This window comes from Aptenodytes patagonicus, chromosome 12 (assembly GCF_965638725.1).
Source record: "Aptenodytes patagonicus chromosome 12, bAptPat1.pri.cur, whole genome shotgun sequence".
Lineage (NCBI taxonomy): Eukaryota > Metazoa > Chordata > Aves > Sphenisciformes > Spheniscidae > Aptenodytes > Aptenodytes patagonicus.
Window position 1 is genome coordinate 17,786,354 of NC_134960.1, and position 18,355 is coordinate 17,804,708.

An 18,355-nucleotide genomic window follows, 5' to 3' on the forward strand; every position below is an offset into this window, starting at 1 on the left:
CAAACTTTGTGGATACACTGGTGTCTCCTGAAATTGTTTATATTTTCATACCACATGAAATGTTGTTAAAATAAAATGAAGGCAGCGCTTATTAAAACGCGATGATTTCTCCATTCCTTTTAATCTTTCAATCTCCCACACACAGGGAATTCAATAAGTAAAGTCTGTCGTCTTTCACCAGTATTTGTATTTCTAGTTACCGTGAAATTCCTAAAATCCTTATTACCTAATTTAAAAGTGTTACTGCATGGAAAGTTTTAAGTATGAGATGCTTTGTAAAGGGAAATATTTATTCAGCAGAATTGAGGTATTTTAACATATTTGCCTTCCATTCAAAACTGCATCTGTTTATTCAACCTTTATAGTTACAGTTTCCTCTGCTGTACTAAGGATTTTTGTCAGCGTTTCTGAGATAAAACACTGTATTTTTAAAAAATTTCTAGCAAGGTGTATATAATGTATCTGATTTCTTAGGGTGAATGTTCCTATCGATATTAAATGGGAGCTTTCTTAAAAGTTATTTGCAGAATATGCCCCTAGATCTTAATTATTTATTTTATTTTTTTGTATTTTATTGCTTGAGATAAAGATGTTATTAAATGTGAGGAGAGGTGTCATTCAAATGTGAACAAATGACAGTGAAGTGAAAAGGAAGATGTCTGTTCTTTACAGCATTGCTTCTATTTTTTTGGTCCTATGACTAAAAATTACAGGTTTATTAAAGATAATGTTTCACAGGGCTACTGCTACTGATCCCTTACTTGAATTAGGTAACGTCATTCCAGCTTAGGAAATATTTAAAATTAGTAAGCTGTTTCATTCAGAATGAGAAGCAGGTATGCATGCTGGAAAATGCGCTTAAATGTCTTCAGTTTACTGATTTGTACCTTGAGGAGAAAGGCGATGTCATTAAACTGCAGGATGGTTTGTCCAGTGAGTGATACCCAGTTAAGAAGGATTTTTGCAAAAACTTCCTAACCGCTTACAGAAGTTATTACAGTAAATTGGATATGCACTATGCCTGATTAAACATATTCCCACATACGTATTTACTCTGAAACCTAAAGCCATTCCAAAGTTCACTTTGCTTGATGAAGACCCGTGGAGATCTCATAAAGTCAGTAGAGTCAAACTGCATCAACCCTCAGGTGAGAGACCTTCGACTAACATTTGGATGTTGCAAGGTGTTCTTTCGCTAGCTAGTCATGGAATATAGAGTGGAGTATTATGGAAGTCCTCTGCAGTTGAAGTTAGGGCAGTACTCCTCGCTGTCTGCTCTGAACCGATGGAATATTGCTGTGCAGTGGAAAAGGCTGCTGTATACTGCTCGGTTTCACAGCTTTGAACAAATCGTTATTGTCTCAAGGAAAGCCTAATTAATACGTGTTTCTAACATGTTCCTTAGAATGTGGTAACAGTTCAACTATGGGTAAGAAATGAGAAATTATACTATACCCAATTGAAATTATGGGAAACAGGCAGAGTACGCCAACCAAACTTATAATTTTATTTGAACGCTGAGGGTAAATAACGCTAATTAATAACCTGGATAGAAAACAGAAAAGTAAAATTTCCTTGGCATCTATTTGATATGTTTAGAGATACTATTAGCTACTCATGCTGTATTTGCAGTGTTGCAAAGAAAGAGCAGATTGCACAAAAGTGTAGCAAATTGTCCTTTAGATGTCCCATGCACAGATTTTTTTGTTGTTGTTTTGGGGTTTTTTTGTTATTGGAAATTCCTTTTGACTGGTCTTTGTTTTAATAATGTTAAGTCTGCTTTGCCCTGTTGTTTTTTTTAACCTGAAGCAAATATCGTGACAATAAATGGTTGTGCACCTTTTCACCTGACGTGAATCAATTAAGTGGATTAATTCAATGTATCGATCATACAATTGTATTGCAGCCGAGGCAGAGCGATCTCTAGATTTCTTGGCTGCGTCTCCAACTCTCTTAGATATTGTGTTTCTCCTCCTGAGAGAAGTGCTCCTAGCAAACAGTCCCATTATAACTGATAACATCCTGCCTGTCCCAGCACGGCTTAAAAACCCTGTCAAATATAGATGCAAGGCAACCAAGCTAAAAGCCTGGTTGGTGCTTCTGATGGCTTCAGTGGAGAAATGGAAAAGAAATATCCTGTCTATAAGCAGAAAGACTTCAGTGTTTGTTCCAGAGAATTAAGGTCACTTCTAGTGAGGCTGGGCAGGAGCAGAGCTATCAGTTGCCAGATAGCAAATATTTTTAATATAAAGCAAGCAGAGCTTAAAGAGTCTTTTCTCTTTCAAATTTCTTCCAAGTACAGATTAAATACTCTTGGCTTTCTTGGGGGCGAAATGGTGAAGATGATCTCCCTAATAGATCAAAATCAGTTTCCCAGATTTATTTAGTATTTAAATATCAAGACAACTGGCTATGTTTGAAGGATTATGAGGGTTTTTTCCTTCACCACTTAGGCAGATAAAGAAGGAACAAAAAGAGAGCTATCCTACGCTTTGTCTGTGCATGCAGGATTAAAAACAGTTTGTTTGTGAAAACAACATTTTTATTTCTGTAGCTTTTATTAGTTATTTGTGCAGTTGGTAGATATAAAAATTGGAAAATTGCATGATATTCATGAGGCTTATGTATACTGAAAAGGGATGCAGAATGGATGCCTAGCACTTTAGAATTAAAGGCATGTTTATAAAATATATTTTATGATGTCGTGAAATATTCATCTTCTATCCTACATCTGCCAAACAATTCAGTATACACAAATACTCACATAACTCAGAATGCTTTGTTGATGTATTTTAATTTGTTTTACACATGTTGCCTATGTGGTAGAATACTGCTCCTACGTTGTGGGCATTATTTCATCCTTTACATTTGTATATATTTAAAATCCATAAATTCTAGCTCTAACAAACACGTGAGATATATTTAATATTCAAATACCCATTATTTTTTGTCACTTCTTAATCGTATTTTACTGTCATGAATATTTAGGATTCCTGCAAGCCAGAAGGGGTATGAGAAGCATTTCATGTATGTTATCAAGGCTTTTTTCATTCCAAACTATCCCATAATACTTCTAAAAAACTTCTTTTTTTCTTCAGCTCTTTCATTTGATTTTCCTTCGGGACAGCTGAAATGTTTGGACTCTCTAGTCTGAAACCATACAGTGTGCAGCCATTTATTGGAATCCATGTAATTAATACTTTAAGAAGATCAGCTGCAAAATATGATGCATCTGTCTATATAGCACTTTTCATCCTGAAGGGGTTCCAAAATTCTGTACTAAATTAAGGGATATTTGCTCATAGAGCATACTAATCTGTTAACGTGGTAATGGAGGAAAATGCTTACTTATGTTAAGGCTCATATTTATTCTTCTGATAGAGACAACCTGCACACTTATAGAGGATCTGCATTTCCATACCTGAAAGTTAATTACTTAATTATAAATTCTATGCAGACATCAATATCTGATGAATAGCAAGTAATTATTTTGTAATAATGCCTGAGAAAACTGGGATTCCCTGCCCTGAGAATTATGAATTATAAAGCTCTAAAACTGAAGGGATGTCAGGAGGTCATCTAGTCCAACCTCTTCCTCAAAGCAGGGTTAGTTATGAGGTCAGACATTAGGCTCAGGCCATTAGTTTTTAAGGCAGACTTCCTACAACCCTCTTTATTGTACATGGGATGGGCTGTTACTCACCACTCGGTGCCCTAGCTAAGCATCTTCTATAGCATATTGAGCAACATAAGTATATAATATCTGCTTGTTCTCACTATGGTGCCTTACTTGTGTATGCATGTGTGTGCACACATCCCATTCCCTCACATCTCTGAATTCAAATAGGATTAGAAATACCGGTGTAAACTACTGTTAAGTAGTACTGACATAAGGGAAACAGTTCTGTTTGGTCACTGTAAATGCTGGCTTAGCTTACTAGAGCATTTTGGTTGACTTAAACTCCTCTGCTTTGTAAAGCTATTTGTATATAAAGGAGTTATGGTCAAAGAAATATGATTTATATTTGGAGCAAAACTGGATAATATGTGAGGTGGTTTTTTTTTTAAATATATACGAAAGTACTTACTTACGGAGTAAAGGAATTCATTGCACAGTCTTGAATCGGCTTCTTAAAATCTCCACCTCCTACACACATCGAGCTACAGATGTCGTCTGTCTGGACCTCTGTAAGGCCTTGGACACGGTCCCCCACAACATCCTTCTCTCTCAACTGGAGAGGGATGGATTTGATGGGTGGACTGTCCGGTGGGTGAGGAATTGGTTAGATGGTCGCATCCAGAGGGTAGTGGTCAACAGCTCAATGTCCAGATGGAGACTGGTGACGAGTGGCGTCCCGCAGGGGTCCGTATTGGGACCGGTACTGTTTAATATCTTCACCAATGACATAGACAGTGGGATCGAGGGCACCCTCAGCAAGTTTGCACATGACACCAAGCTGAGTGGTGCGGTCGACACACCAGAGGGACGGGATGACATCCAGAGGGACCTGGACAAGCTCGAGAAGTGGGCCTGTGTGAACCTCCTGAGGTTCAACAAGGCCAAGTGCAGGGTCCTGCACCTGGGTCGGGACAACCTCTGGTATCAATACAGGCTGGGGGATGAAGGGATTGAGAGCAGCCCTGCCAAGAAGGACTTGGGGGTACTGGTGGATGAAAAGCTGGACATGAGCCAGCAACGTGCGCTCGCAGCCCAGAAGGCCAATCTTGTCCTGGGCTGCCTCAAAAGCAGCGTGGCCAGCAGGTCGAGGGAGGGGATTCTGCCCCTCTACTCTGCTCTGGTGAGACCCCACCTGGAGTCCTGCATCCAGCTCTGGAGCCCTCAGCATGAGAAAGACACGGACCTGTTGGAGCGGGTCCAGAAGAGGGCCACGACAATGATCAGGGGGATGGAACACCTCGCCTGTGAAGAAAGACTGAGAGAGTTGGGGTTGTTCAGCCTAGAGAAGAGAAGGCTTCAGGGAGACCTTCTTGCAGCCTATCAGTACTTAAAGGGGGTTTATAAGAAAGATGGGGGCAGACTTTTTAGCAGGGCCTGTTGCGACAGGACAAGGGGGAATGGCTTTAAACTAGAGGGGGGTAGATTTAGACTAGATGTTAGGAAGAAATTTTTTACGCTGAGGGTGGTGAAACACTGGCCCAGGTTGCCCAGAGAGGTGGTGGATGCCCCATCGCTGGCAACATTCCAGGTCAGGTTGGACGGGGCTCTGAGCAACGTGATCTAGTTGAAGATGCCCCTGCTCATTGCAGGGGGGTTGGACTAGATGACCTTTAGAGGTCCCTTCCAACCCAAACTATTCTATGATTCTATGAGATAAGATTAGTTTTTGTCAGCTTAGCAGAGCTCTTGACCCCAGTTTCCATCCCTGTACCTTAGGCAGCCTCTTAAATATCCTGAGCCTGCCAGATAAGAAGTAAGGCCTTGAACTTGATTTTTAATTTCTTTAGTAAGCCATTGGTGAGAGAATTAAAATAATATTTGATGTACCTGTTCTTGTTAAGAAGAAATGGTTCAGTATTCACTTAGCTCAATTTGGCTTACGCCCGTATATATCGCGTTGCTGAATGGACTGTAAGGGAGGTATGAAATGGAGTCTGACAGTCCCTCCGAAGTGGTTGATAGCACAGCTCCTGTATGCCCTATGTGGAGGGCTTGTGAAGTGAATGAAATTATTCTGAAGTTAATGACTGAACTGAGAACTGTGTCTTCCCTGAAAATCCAAAATTGCATTAGGTCTAGAATATTAGTTTAGTTTTAGTAGGACTTTATAAAAATGTTTGGAAATGGAAAATTTGGTGCTAGTGATATTTAGCTAGAATGGATGCATCCAAGGGTTGTTTCTTTGTGGAATGGTCAGGCTCATGCCAGTCTGATGAAAGGAAATCTGCGTTTCTAAGTGATTCATTGCCTTTCAGACAGGAGAAGCGCTAGTTATCCAGGACCCTTTCAGGAGGGAGGAAGGGCTGTAAAACCACCAGCAGCAGTTTATAATCCAAGGGTTTTTGTCATGCTTGGTAGTCAGTTAACGCGTAGGAACCAGAGAAAATCCATGCTTTTCTGAAGAACAACCAATATGTTAATTTTAACTATTTTATGAAGGGCCCAGGTACACCAAACTGCCAGGAACCTTGAGGCTGCACAGTAGCTGATTGAAATCCATGTAATTCTGTTGAATTTGGCTGAATTTTGCCAATGTGGACCAGCTTGTGTCCTAGCCCTCAGCTGGTAGAACCGAGAAGGATGAAGAGTCAGTCTGGTCAGTGAAGAAGGATGTGATCCCAAGAAGTCTAGCCACTTCAGATTTAACGGTTAATTTTACATTATAGCATGTCAGTTTTTCTCAGACAGGTGAACTTTTCAATATTTGCAGTATACCTTTTGTTAGACAGAGCTACTGCCGAGGCCTTGCCTGTAGCGCCAGCTTTCATGTTCCGCAAAACATACCTGTTTGTGGTTTTGCTGTTCTCCCTGTTTCTGTCTGTGCATTGCTTCTGAAGAGACCGGAGTTTGAAAGCTTGCCTTGTTATCATTTTGTGTTAGGCCATCGTTGTTTGCAGAATGCTAGAAATAATTTTATTGTTACCAAATCTGATTTAGAGACCTAGTTTCAGGTGTAAATGTGTGAGCACAGCAGAGGACAGTGTTTCGCGCTTAATTACAAATATCCTGTCTGTAGGATAGTTTTAGGTCTACGTAAGTCCTAAAGAATTACTTTAATGTGGTTATATTTAATGTATCTATACCTTGCCAGAAAATGTCTGATTTAGCTTGGTTTGGCATTTACATTCCGGGCCTCTGCACTGAAACTTTGTTGCAACAGATGTTGCTTAAAAATATTTTCTGAGCAGTAAAGCTGTGATTTTCCTTTAAAATTTAAAGTATGAGAAATGCTGGGTGGCATTTGTGTCTTGAGAAAAGCTAGCCAGTGACAATGTTGTCTCCTCTGCTGACCCACTGGGGCATTCACAGAGAAAAAGTACATCTGCCTCACTGGAGGGTTTTCAATCAAATGAGAGATCTGGGAGTAATCTGTACTACCAGACAAAGCCTTGGTAGCAACAAGCGATCCTGCCCTTTTCAAGCCTGATCATCTGTTTTTTATATCAGCAGGGTCTTAGATTGTAAATGTTTGAAATTAGGTGCTACCTTTGTGGCATCTTGATGTATACAGGGATTTTAAAAGTTCATATCTGAGGAGGTGAAGGGTAGGGCTTACCTCTAGCTTTACACAAGCTGCATTCACAGTATCATTAAATCGGGTTCAACTTTGGATAAGCGTGGCACCATGCCATCTCCACCGGCAAGCTTAGTCTGACAGGGAGCACGGGGTGGAGCAGCAGCATCCTTTGGCGTCTGGGCTCTGTATGAAAACTGCATAAAGGAACATGAAAACAGAAAAACCTTTAAACCCACGTGACTTCATGCTTTCCTCCAAAGTTAGAATAGAATACTACAGGTACTTCAGTAAGCTGGGTGTGATTCTGAGCTCATACATCGTCTTAGCTGTTAAGAACTGCAAAATTAGGGCTTTGCATTGTTTTCTGTCTGAAATACGGAAAAATTAGGTAATTTGTGTTGAATTTTGTAAATTTCAGCTAGCCAAATGAAACTGAACTTTTGAAATCTAATGTCTGGGATTTGACAGCACAATATCAAATATCCTTTTGCCAGATACAAATATCACTTAAGAATTACATTGCTTTTTTCCTCTTTGTCTCTCCCTATGACATGAAGAGGATAGGATGGGTAAGGAGTGTGGGAATGTGACGCAACTTTCTGAATCAGCGTATATGAGATCCTTGAAGCTTTGTAGCTAATAAGTGTATCTAAAAGTATACCCACACTTTACCAAAACATTTATTCAAAAAAGTTCAAGTGCATATTTTTGAAAAGCTATGGCTGCCACATATTTCAAATAATAAAGCAAATTGCATTGTGTGCAAGGAGGTTGCGTAGCAATTACTTTGTGAATCCTAATTTTTATGAACAAATGACTGAAACTCCCTGCCGTAACACTGTGATTAATGTAGGGATTTTAGTTATCACATTTTAATTAGGTTATATATTCTTTTAAATATGAGGTCAATGTTTTGCTTGTTACTCTTCAATTGACTGAATTCATACCTCCTGTCTGATAGGTCACTTTATCATTACGCTGCCACTAAACTATTTATATAGACGTTTTAGAGATAAATCCAACTTGAGGCAGCTTCTTTCTCAGGAGCGATATTACCTATTACAAAGGATGATGCTGGTCCTTGTATCCCATATCAGAAACATTAATACAATAAAAGATTATGGTTGTGGTACTGGTTTTATGAATGCCATTTCACCCAGAATTATATTCTAAATGGATTTTGTTACAGTAAGATTAATTTGAAAGAAGCAGCTATCTTAAACAGAAATTTTACTGCATCTTTAATGTATCTTTTTATTGGGTATATGAATATGAGTTAAATATGAGTCTTGTTTGAAAAGAATACACTGTGTAACTTGAATGTGCTGCTAGGGTCAAATTTTAGCTCTCACTCAAAATCTCAGCAAATAATCTGCTTAGCCTGTAGAAGAAACTCTGTAGCTATGCTGTAGCTTTTGGGCTGCAGCAGTGTCTTTACTTATGTCCATATGTTTCGTATAACTACTTTGCTTATGCCGGTACACATCTGAAACGATCATCACCTGATCATTGATAAAGCCACCATGCAGAGAGTTGGTTTCTGTGCAGGATGTGATGCATCTTCTGTGTTAAGGTTAGCAATATCGGGGCATGCAGACAGCACGCTGCCTGCGCACCGCACTCGTACCATCCCTTACCCCTGCCTGCAGTCTGTGGATGTTGTGGGGGCTGTGTGGAGACAGGATCCCATAGACATCCCACATTTGCGGGGCTGGATCTGGACTCCTGGCTACAGCGGAGCACTTGGTCTCTTAGCATTGCAGAAGCTTCTCAGTCTTATAACTAAACTTCCTATCAGTGCAGTCTCCCTTCCTTCTTGAAACTGTCTTTTAGATACATAAATAGCCCAAATTCTTTGGCTCAGCTGAAGCTCTCTGTGTATACTCAACCTGCTGAGCAGACAGGGATTTTTTGATTATTGATCTGTTTGGTTTCTGTTGTGGTTTAACCTCAGCCAGCAACCAAGCACCACCCAGCCGCTCGCTCACTCCCCCCCAGTGGGATGGGGGAGAGAATCAGAAGGGTAAAAGTGAGAAGACTCGTGGGTTGAGATAAAGACAGTTTAATAGGTAAAGCAAAAGCAAAGCAAAACAAAGAATTCATTCACTCCTTCCCATGGGCAGGCAGGTGTTCAGCCATCTCCAGGACAGCAGGGCTCCATCACACGTAACAGTGACTTGGGAAGACAAACACCATCACTCCGAACGTCCTCCCCTTCCTTCTTCTTCCTCCAGCTTTACATGCTGAGCATGACGTCATATGGTGTGGGATATCCCTTGGGTCAGTTGGGGTCAGCTGCCCTGGCTGTGCCCCCTCCCAGCTTCTTGTGCACCTCCAGCCTTCTCAGTCGGTAGAGCATGGGGAGCTGAAAAGTCCTTGACTAGTGTAAGCACTGCTTAGCCACAACTAAAACATCTGTGTGTTATCAACTTTGTTCTCATCCTAAATCCAAAACACAGCACTGTACCAGCTCCTGGGAAGAAAATTAACTCTATCCCTGCCGAAACCAGGACAGTTTCCTCAAGTCTCAGGACAGTGTAGCACAAACTGTCACCCTCTTTTCACTGCCCAGCTGTTGGCAGCTTGAAGGGGGTCACACCAAAAGCTGGTGATAGTTAGAGAACTCTGTTGGTCGTGTGGTTATGCACAAAAGGGAGACCTCGAGGGTGTCTCCCTCCAGGAAAGTAATGGGAGCCCATCTGCTTGAGTCGCTTAAAATGAAGTTGGATAAAACGGAATGTACTGCTGGGAACAATCCCTTGTTAACAAGGCATGATGCTCTGACACCCGTGGGCTTTTTTTCAATCTCAAATTTTTGCGACCTATATTGCAACATGAGCTTTCCTCCGTCTTTTGTGTGTGTGTGTGTGTCTGTATCTTTTTTTTATAGGTTTTTTTCTTCAGGAAGATGCAAATGACTTTTCTTGAGACTTCCTTTTTAATACCAGCAGTTCCCCTTTGTGTGAGGTTTACTTCTCTTCTTCTAAACAGTCGCACATGTTTTTCTCACTTTTTCCTATTTCATTTGGAAAGCTGGATGTTCTCCGAGTTCCTACCTTTACATGTGAAGACAGAAATTGCATAGATATATAGTAAATAGAAATCAGAAGGAAATTCTGTTATGGCTTACATATGCCAGGCAATTTAAGGAACCTTACTTAACATTCATAATTGTCTGCCTGCGCAGAAAGTATTAGAGTGGAGGAAATCAGGATTCTGGACTCTTGAAACTTACTTCTTGGCCTTTCCATTTTTTTCAGCCTGTTCAGTAAATAAAATTGTAGCTGGCCCATTCTTTGGTTTTAACTCAGGCATGTATTCGTCTCCCCCAACACATCTGCAAATAGTTATTTTTTCCATACATTCTTTTGTTTGATATCTAGCTTAAAGAAATATTTAAGGTATTGGTTAAGTTTAAAAAAAAGTTTTCTCTAAAAAATAAAAAAGAAAAGAAAAAGAAGCAAGGAAGCCAGTCAGAGGATTTTGGTGACAAATGTTTCAGTGCCATGGAGAAGCTCCTGCTCTGTGTCAGCACTCTCTGGAACCGCAAGCAGCACTGCTGTGGTACTTGAGCAGTGAAGTCGGGCTTTTTATTACACTGAAATTGTTAATTTTTAACAATTTGTCAATCTGTGTGACTGTCCTGCTTCGAAGACCTGAGCTAGTGCCTCTGCATGGCTCTCTAGCCTGTTCTGGAACTGTCCAAACTCACTCAAAGGGGCCTCACCTCTCACTCAAGCAATACTATATTGCATTGACATATGTTTAGTTACATGTTTTGGATTTGAGTTTATTTCAGTTGAAATATTACTCTGTAGAAAATAACTTGTGTGTGCCTACCGTAATACCATGTGTCATTTTTATTTGTATGCCCTTTCTTTGGCTTTAACTAAGCCCTGTAGGCTTTGGAATTGAAGGATTAAAAAATAACAATAGCAAATAAAACACATAATTTTATTTTCAGTGTTGCTAGGTACCTCGTTCTACGTACCTCATTTATTATTTGCTAGATAGCCGTAGGCATACCAGTAACTCACTGAAGGAATGTGCAAAACATATGAAAACAGTGATTATCCTCTAAAATCCAAATTAAACAGGCTATTATCATTACTGCTTTTAAGTCATTTCTCTGTGTTCTGTAGGTACCATCATATCCCAGACTATTTGTATTTGCTACAGTTCTGTAGTTAACAGCTGTAATGAGGGGGATTTAAATGTAATTTAAATGTTCCCCGTGAAACTCATGTGAGCGAGAAAACACTGTGCTGTACAACAGACTCTTTACCGCAGGGCATCTTCACCCATAGGACCACCTGGTCCGGTGTCAGTTCAAGTCGATGAAAAGACTCCACCGACTGCCAGCAGGCTTTGGATAAGGATGTGTAAAATGGGGTTAGGAGGAAAGATAAACAAGAGATACTACATTCCAGAGGATAGCTGCACTACATGCGTGCTAAATGGGGAGAGGTGCTGGGAACCCATTCTATCTGCTTGAAGATATTGTTTGGAGGAGTTTGGAGGATAGATGGCTGATAGACAGCTTTGGATCAGAAGGACTCAGAAGGTGTAACCTCTTGATTTACATCTGATTTTCCGTGTACAAACTGAGTAGAAGCTAAAAACATTGTCCTCTTCTCTAAGTGGTTACAAGACATCACCTAGAGAGATTTTACTTTTTTCCCTCCACCTCTCCTATTCCCCTTTTTCCTTTAATTATTCTAAGAGGCTACCTATTCATTCGAAGTTTGAAAACGTTAAGAAGAACAAGATTTCTCTAACTTCTTTTTCCCTGGCTGCCCTTTCCCTTCCTCCTTTTTCAGAGTGGTTGGCCCCACCGTAACTGGGAGTTCTGATGATTATTAAGGTTTAGACTGAAACCACAATTTAATTAGACAGTGTGTCTTTATATTTTGATTTACTTAAAATGTTTGTTTTGGAGTTTTAAAGTAGTTTATACAAAGGAAAATCTATATATGCCTGGGTAGCTGGGTACACGTGTATTTGTATACCTGGGGTTTGTGCGTATCAGTGGAATGAAAAGGAACTCTGTGCAGAATTTACCCAAAATTGGATTACAATTTTTGAGGTACTGCCTAGATCCTGGAAATTAATTTGCTGAGTTAAAAAATGAATTAATCACTTTATAATTTAGTCTCAGAATAATTTCGTTGTAGGTAAAACTTACAAGTATTCTCTCGTAAACATATCCAGTACTATCACTTTCTTAGAAACAAGTACTGTCCATGTTGATTTTGCTTACTATTCGTAATGATTCTGCAGACTTTCTTGTTAAATTCAGCTTTTCATAAATCTCTCATAAGTTTTGAAAATATGAAACCATAGAAATAGATAAAGCTTACATAGGCCTGGAGGAAGCAGTAGATTTAATTTTGCTCACAATGACCTCAGTAACAGCAGTGTTTGTTGTTTTCTAGACTATTTATTTTTCCGTTGTTGCTATGAAAAACACTTTAATTTGTATTGTTATAGCATCTTGTAGGCCCCATCATGGACTGTGGCAATGTGGAGCTCTACAGACAAATAACAAAATCTAGTATTTTAAGCTCATTTTGTCTTTTGGTTTATAAAAGCTTTCAGACAGGAGCTTTCTTTTCCTATCGTGTCTAACCAAAGGTCTCAAACCTTTTCTCCATGAATATTAATAATGTGAAATAAGATGAATGTAATAATTTTATATATATAGTAGTAGTTGACTAAATACTCCTCTTCATATTGACACGTTCTCATTTCTCGTGGTGTTTTGTTAGTGTCCTGTTCTTCTGATACTACATTATTTACTTAGCATCCATGGTAGATCCTCTTCCTCTTAGTCATAGGCACAGTCAAGAGACAGAAATCTGATTTATTCCTAGAGGAAGGACCTCAACTATTTTATGGAAAAGATACCACACTTTTTTTTCTTAAGCCACAGTCCTCTCGTGTTGCTACTGAGTATTCATTTGTACTATGTACCACCAAAGTTCCTTTCACTGTAACGTACTGCCCTCATACGTGCATTGGAATGGATAAGCTGAGGAAACGCAAGTGGAGGGCTCTCAACTACTGAGAAACAATGTAGGTATATAGGGGGCAGGTGTCCCCGTGCACTGAAACAGATCAATTTGCTGAATCTCTGCGTACCAAATTGTAGAGTTTCAGAGTTGTCTTCAAGCCCTTGTTGCGATCCATGAGAGTCAGCGTTCTCATGCGAATTACCGCTGTAGATGTGGTATGATTTTAACTCGCCAAGAAATGGGCTTTTTAAACTATGAGCAAGTTAAGAATGTAACAGCCTCTTTGAACAAAAAGGAGCAAGAAACCCCATGAAATCCATTAATGTATTTGTTCTGTTACTCCAGTTTAGTTGGGTAGTTGGAAAAAAAAAACTAAGAGAGGAAATAAATTCAGGCATTAAACACTAGCCCTACTGTTCCAGAACTGCAAGATCATAGAGATTGTTCTGTTCAGTGAGAATGCTAAAAAGTGTTTTGGGATCTCATATGTGCAAAACACCAGTTTACATCATTCTCTGTTAGATCCAGAGATATAATGCCTTTATTTTCTCCTTTTCCTTTACCACTGCCTTCCAGCATTCGCTTTACATGGACATTTTGTCTGTCTGTGGTATGGAGAGGAATGAATTTTAGTATTTTGATTTTGAAACCTTCTCTTACTCTGATGGTCCCTCACAATGCTAGTCACAGATTCCTGACGCTACATTGCAAAAAGTGCTGAAATCTTTCTTGCTGTTTTAATTGTAAATGCCTATGTACCTGTATTAAAGCTCCCAGTTACCAGTCCCACAAGCAAGTTGGAGACTGAAAGAGAAGGGGGGCTGCATTAGTGTTTCACCTCTAGCAGCAGCAGCCTGTGCAGAGACACTGCTAGAAAAGTGTGAGACACTTGAACTGCTGTTGCCCGTACTCTGCCTGTTCTGTGAATAAATAGGTTGTCAATCTAGCACTTTAAACAAGCACTTTCTTCTTTTTTAACCTAGCTTTTTGACATTTTCCATTAAGCATACTGTAATAGAAAAGATGAGTAGAATTTCTCTACACACCAGAAATAGCAACCTGTCTGCTTAGCGTGAAGGGCCCTTTTCTGTGCTGTGACTGAGAGCTTCATACCATGGCGGATTACTTCTTAAGGTTAGATGTTGATAGCCCTTCCCTCCGTGACTACCTTACTCTCTCTTTGACTGCCTTACTCTGTGAGTGAATTCATAAGACAGCCAGGAGGTAATACGCTGCTCGGAGTGAGCTAGGGCTGCAGAATGAAAGCAAGCTTTACCCATGCACTTGGTGTTAGGATATGCTTCATACAGTGTGCATTTCCAGCAAAGACCATGTGTCCAGCTGTGAGCAGTGAGCATTTGCTGAGACTCTGAAGGCACCTCAGTTAGGCACTTTGTGACCTTGTCCACTGTCAAAACCCCTTGAAGTGCATCAAGGCCCATTAGCCACGTGCAAATGCTATGTGTGCAGAGGATGTTCATCGGTACTAATCATTGCCCGCATGCACATGTAGGAAGATTTAAATAGAGATATCCAGTACACTGCCTAAATATAACCTTTTTTAGAAGAAAACTTGTTTTTAATAGTTCGTTAATGGATCATAATAGACCAACTTGTCTAGTTGGTCAACAGGCTGTTAGAACAAATATTGGTCTAACAGACTATAGTGCTATGTAAGTATTTGCTTGAAGAAAAACAGGCATGAACAGAAATGCATATATGCACACACACGTATGGAAACACACATAACCATGCAAAATACCTAAATAGTTGTCCATTACTTAAAGCTGTTTTGAAAGTTAATACGTCATTAATTTAAAAGATCTTTTAAGGAAGACATTATTGTCAAAGTACTTGGATCTTATTGTAGTCTACTGCTGTTTTTTTCCCTTCCTTATGATATTTATGTTATTGAAACACGAAGTCTGTCTTTGGAAGGCCACAGTTAAATAAACTCTATAAAGGTAGCATAGTGTTTCCTAGCAACATCATGTCTATACCAGTGACGCTTGCTTCTCTCTTTAAGCTAAACACAAAGTCATGTCCATTAACCCCCAGCTGCACATAAAACTTTTCAGAGATTTTGCTAGCACCCTACTGTTCGTGTTTTCATCTTGCTCATACGCTGCAAAGCAAACTGCTTCAGTGATTTAATTCTCTTCAGTGTCTCAGTATAAAGCCAACTGTGTGTGTATGTTCACAATTACTATTTGTTTTTCATTTAAAACAAATTTGTCCTACAGTATGATGCCTCCCTCAAACATTATCATTTCGGTCATTCAAACAACCTGACAAATGAAAGAGATAAAATAAATGCCTTGAAAATATATTCCCTGTGCTGCAAAAGTAAGTGCAACGTTTTATAGCTAAGATATATAATGCCAAAATAATCCTACATTTACGTGAAAAGGGGCACTGTATGTTTTTAATACACAACAGCATTGAAATAAAACTTCTAGGACTTGTTTCTACCTGCTGATAGCTTCTGTGTAAAATGAACTGAATGGTCTTGGCCCTGTTCACAGAGGTGTGGTATCTTACTCCACAGAGCTTTGGTGGAGATCAAGCTGCTGTGCCAGTGCTAGAAATGATGCAGGTTCAGGCACCCTGGCAGGACAATGCACAGAAACTTTGATTGCTGTTATCTACAAAGAGCCTTTTCTGCGGGACAGCTGAGGTCTCAGAGGTCTCAGTCCAGCACCTTCCAGAGGCCCAGCATTCTGGTTTTGTTTTTTTTTTTTTTTAAATAGTAAAGGAAACTTTCAGAATTACATCGAAAATTAATGTGGCTGTGGACTACTTAGTCCTATTAAAATTTAATTAATCAGTATGAACGTATCAGGTAACAACCCAATGAGGAAAAGTGAAAGTGAATGCTTACGTATTGTGATACCAGTTGTGTGAGTACCGGGGATACGAGGCAGCTCACTTTCCCGCATGGGAAACTCCTTCAGCAGTGTCAAAACCAGTATGGGGTCAGAGGAACGTCTCTCTAACATCGCCTGGCTACAGCAAAGGCAGCTGGGAGGAGTAGGAAGAGACACAAACTCAGAGCTCTGGCTTTCTGAACAGGTTTATAGAAACACACAGAGAGTCTAAATTAGTGATTTCTGGAAGGCTGTTCAACCTTTCAGCACTAGTATGAAAGCTGTGCTAGCTTGACAGTTGCTCCTATTCCCAGTCACCTGCAGAGGCCAAGGGGCACAAAGGCAACATAACGTCATAAGTCTTTCTCCAGTGCTGCACATCTGAAGTGGTGCTGCTCAGACAAACATATTTATTTGCTTTCAGGATATTTCCAACTGCTGCTTTCCTCACTCACAGCTGGTGTAAAGAGTATCCACACTCCGGTAGGGTGCCCATTAGTTCCTTGGTGCTCTTAAAATGCCAGGGGAAGGGAGTGGAGTGCTTAATTAATAGTCACAGCTTGGGGTCACGGTGGCAAATGCAAAGGACTGACCCAGCCAGTCGGTGAGACCTGAGAGGGCTGCAGCAGGTCCCTGCACATCTTGATGCCGACAGTGACCCATCGCTGCTGGTGGAGGGGAAAATGAGAGCATGAAGCTTTGTGAGCTGTTTTGAGATTAAATTTTCTGCCCAAGGCCAACAGCAATGAGGTTAATTATTCCGTGTTCTCTGGTGGTTGTAGAGATGGCAGGATTAGACTGTATTTCCAACCCAAACGAGACAGCTGGTGAATGACTGGGATCCAACATCTATTGTCAGTATGGCAACACAGCCTTCTCCTCCTGCTCAGACTAATGAAAAGGTGCTGAGAGATCTGCTGCAGGACTCTCAAATCTTCTCTCACCTCCACAGGCAAATACACATGCTTGTGTGGATTGGGTGTTGATGGATTTGATTGTATATAATGAGGCTGAAATTTGGTTTTCTTACTCTTTTTCATAATGAATATTCAGTAAGATACAGTAGTGCCTCCTCCTGAGACTCATTTAGTTTCAGGAAAAAGCAGTCGAGGTATTCTATTACCTGTGGACATTTTGTTAGAATGTATGAGCACCTTAGCTAATTAATATTTTTGTTCCTAATTCAGCTCTTGCTATACAGTGAGTCATGTCACACCCACAGTCAATTCAAAACATACATCTTTTGTGGGATATCTCTTCTAACGTGTCTTTCAGAAAGCATGAAATGTTACATCATATAAGCAAACTTAGTGTTAAATAAGTAGGTCTTTTAAAATGACTGTTAAAGAAGGAAAATATTTTCAAAACTATTTATTTAAACTTTGTGTTTAGAGAAGCTCTGGAGAATTATGCAATGCGCAATACAAAAGGCACTCTGAACACTGACATGCTTGTTGAAGAAGACATTCTCCCTCATATATGCATATACACACACATACAGCGGGGAAAAATAAGAAGCTGTGATCTTCTGCCAGCAGACTGTAATTTCTGTCATCTCAAGATCTGAACCTTTACAGGGTTCTTAAAACATGTATTATGGCTGATGGTAGGACTCCTCCTGCCTTTTGGCTTGAGTTAAATCCCCATTTCTCTGAGGTATCCCCTTTCCTTACCCTCCTTCTCCACCCCAGGGCTGTGGCTCTGGGCCAGGAGAGCGTTTGTCCCACCAGCAGGAACGAGCCTTTTTGTCTGCACAGTAATATTGTCAGAAGTCTGAGTGGCAGTGTGAATGAGTGCGTCTTGTACTTACCTTCTCCATTTCTTCAACCAGATGGCTGCCCTGATTTGTGCAATGGCAATGGGAGATGCACACTGGGTCAGAACAGCTGGCAGTGTGTCTGCCAGAGCGGCTGGAGGGGGCCTGGATGCAACGTTGCCATGGAAACTGCCTGTGCCGATAACAAGGATAATGAGGGAGGTGAGCAAAAGTCTTTCAATTCCCAGTCCCTAAAGAACAGAGGGTTATACACGTTTTCTTTATGAGTCATTTTCCTTCAGAAAGGCTTCGGCTGTCATTGTTGTCAAGTGTTGTGGTTACATTTCTTTTGAAACAAATGAGACTGAGCGAGCTGTGGCCTTGTGGAGAGATGTGGTGACCCACAACGCCTGCGTCAGGAACGAACAGGCAGACTCAGTCCCGCTCCGCATCCCACTGAAGCCCACGGTGGAGAGCATGGCCCAGCGGACCAGAACTTCTTCCTGTGGGCTCTTGGCGCAT

General features: G+C 40.4%; 1 protein-coding gene across 12 annotated transcripts in view; it reads left to right on the forward strand.

Annotated features, from left to right (window-relative positions):
* Positions 1-18,355, forward strand: part of TENM2 (teneurin transmembrane protein 2) — a 763,074-nt gene that overhangs the window by 690,491 nt on the left and 54,228 nt on the right. For all 12 annotated transcript variants that reach the window (XM_076350345.1, XM_076350344.1, XM_076350347.1 and 9 more), the window contains one exon: positions 17,909-18,055. In XM_076350345.1, coding sequence (XP_076206460.1) covers positions 17,909-18,055 — 147 coding nt within the window. The remainder of the gene's footprint in view (positions 1-17,908; positions 18,056-18,355) is intronic.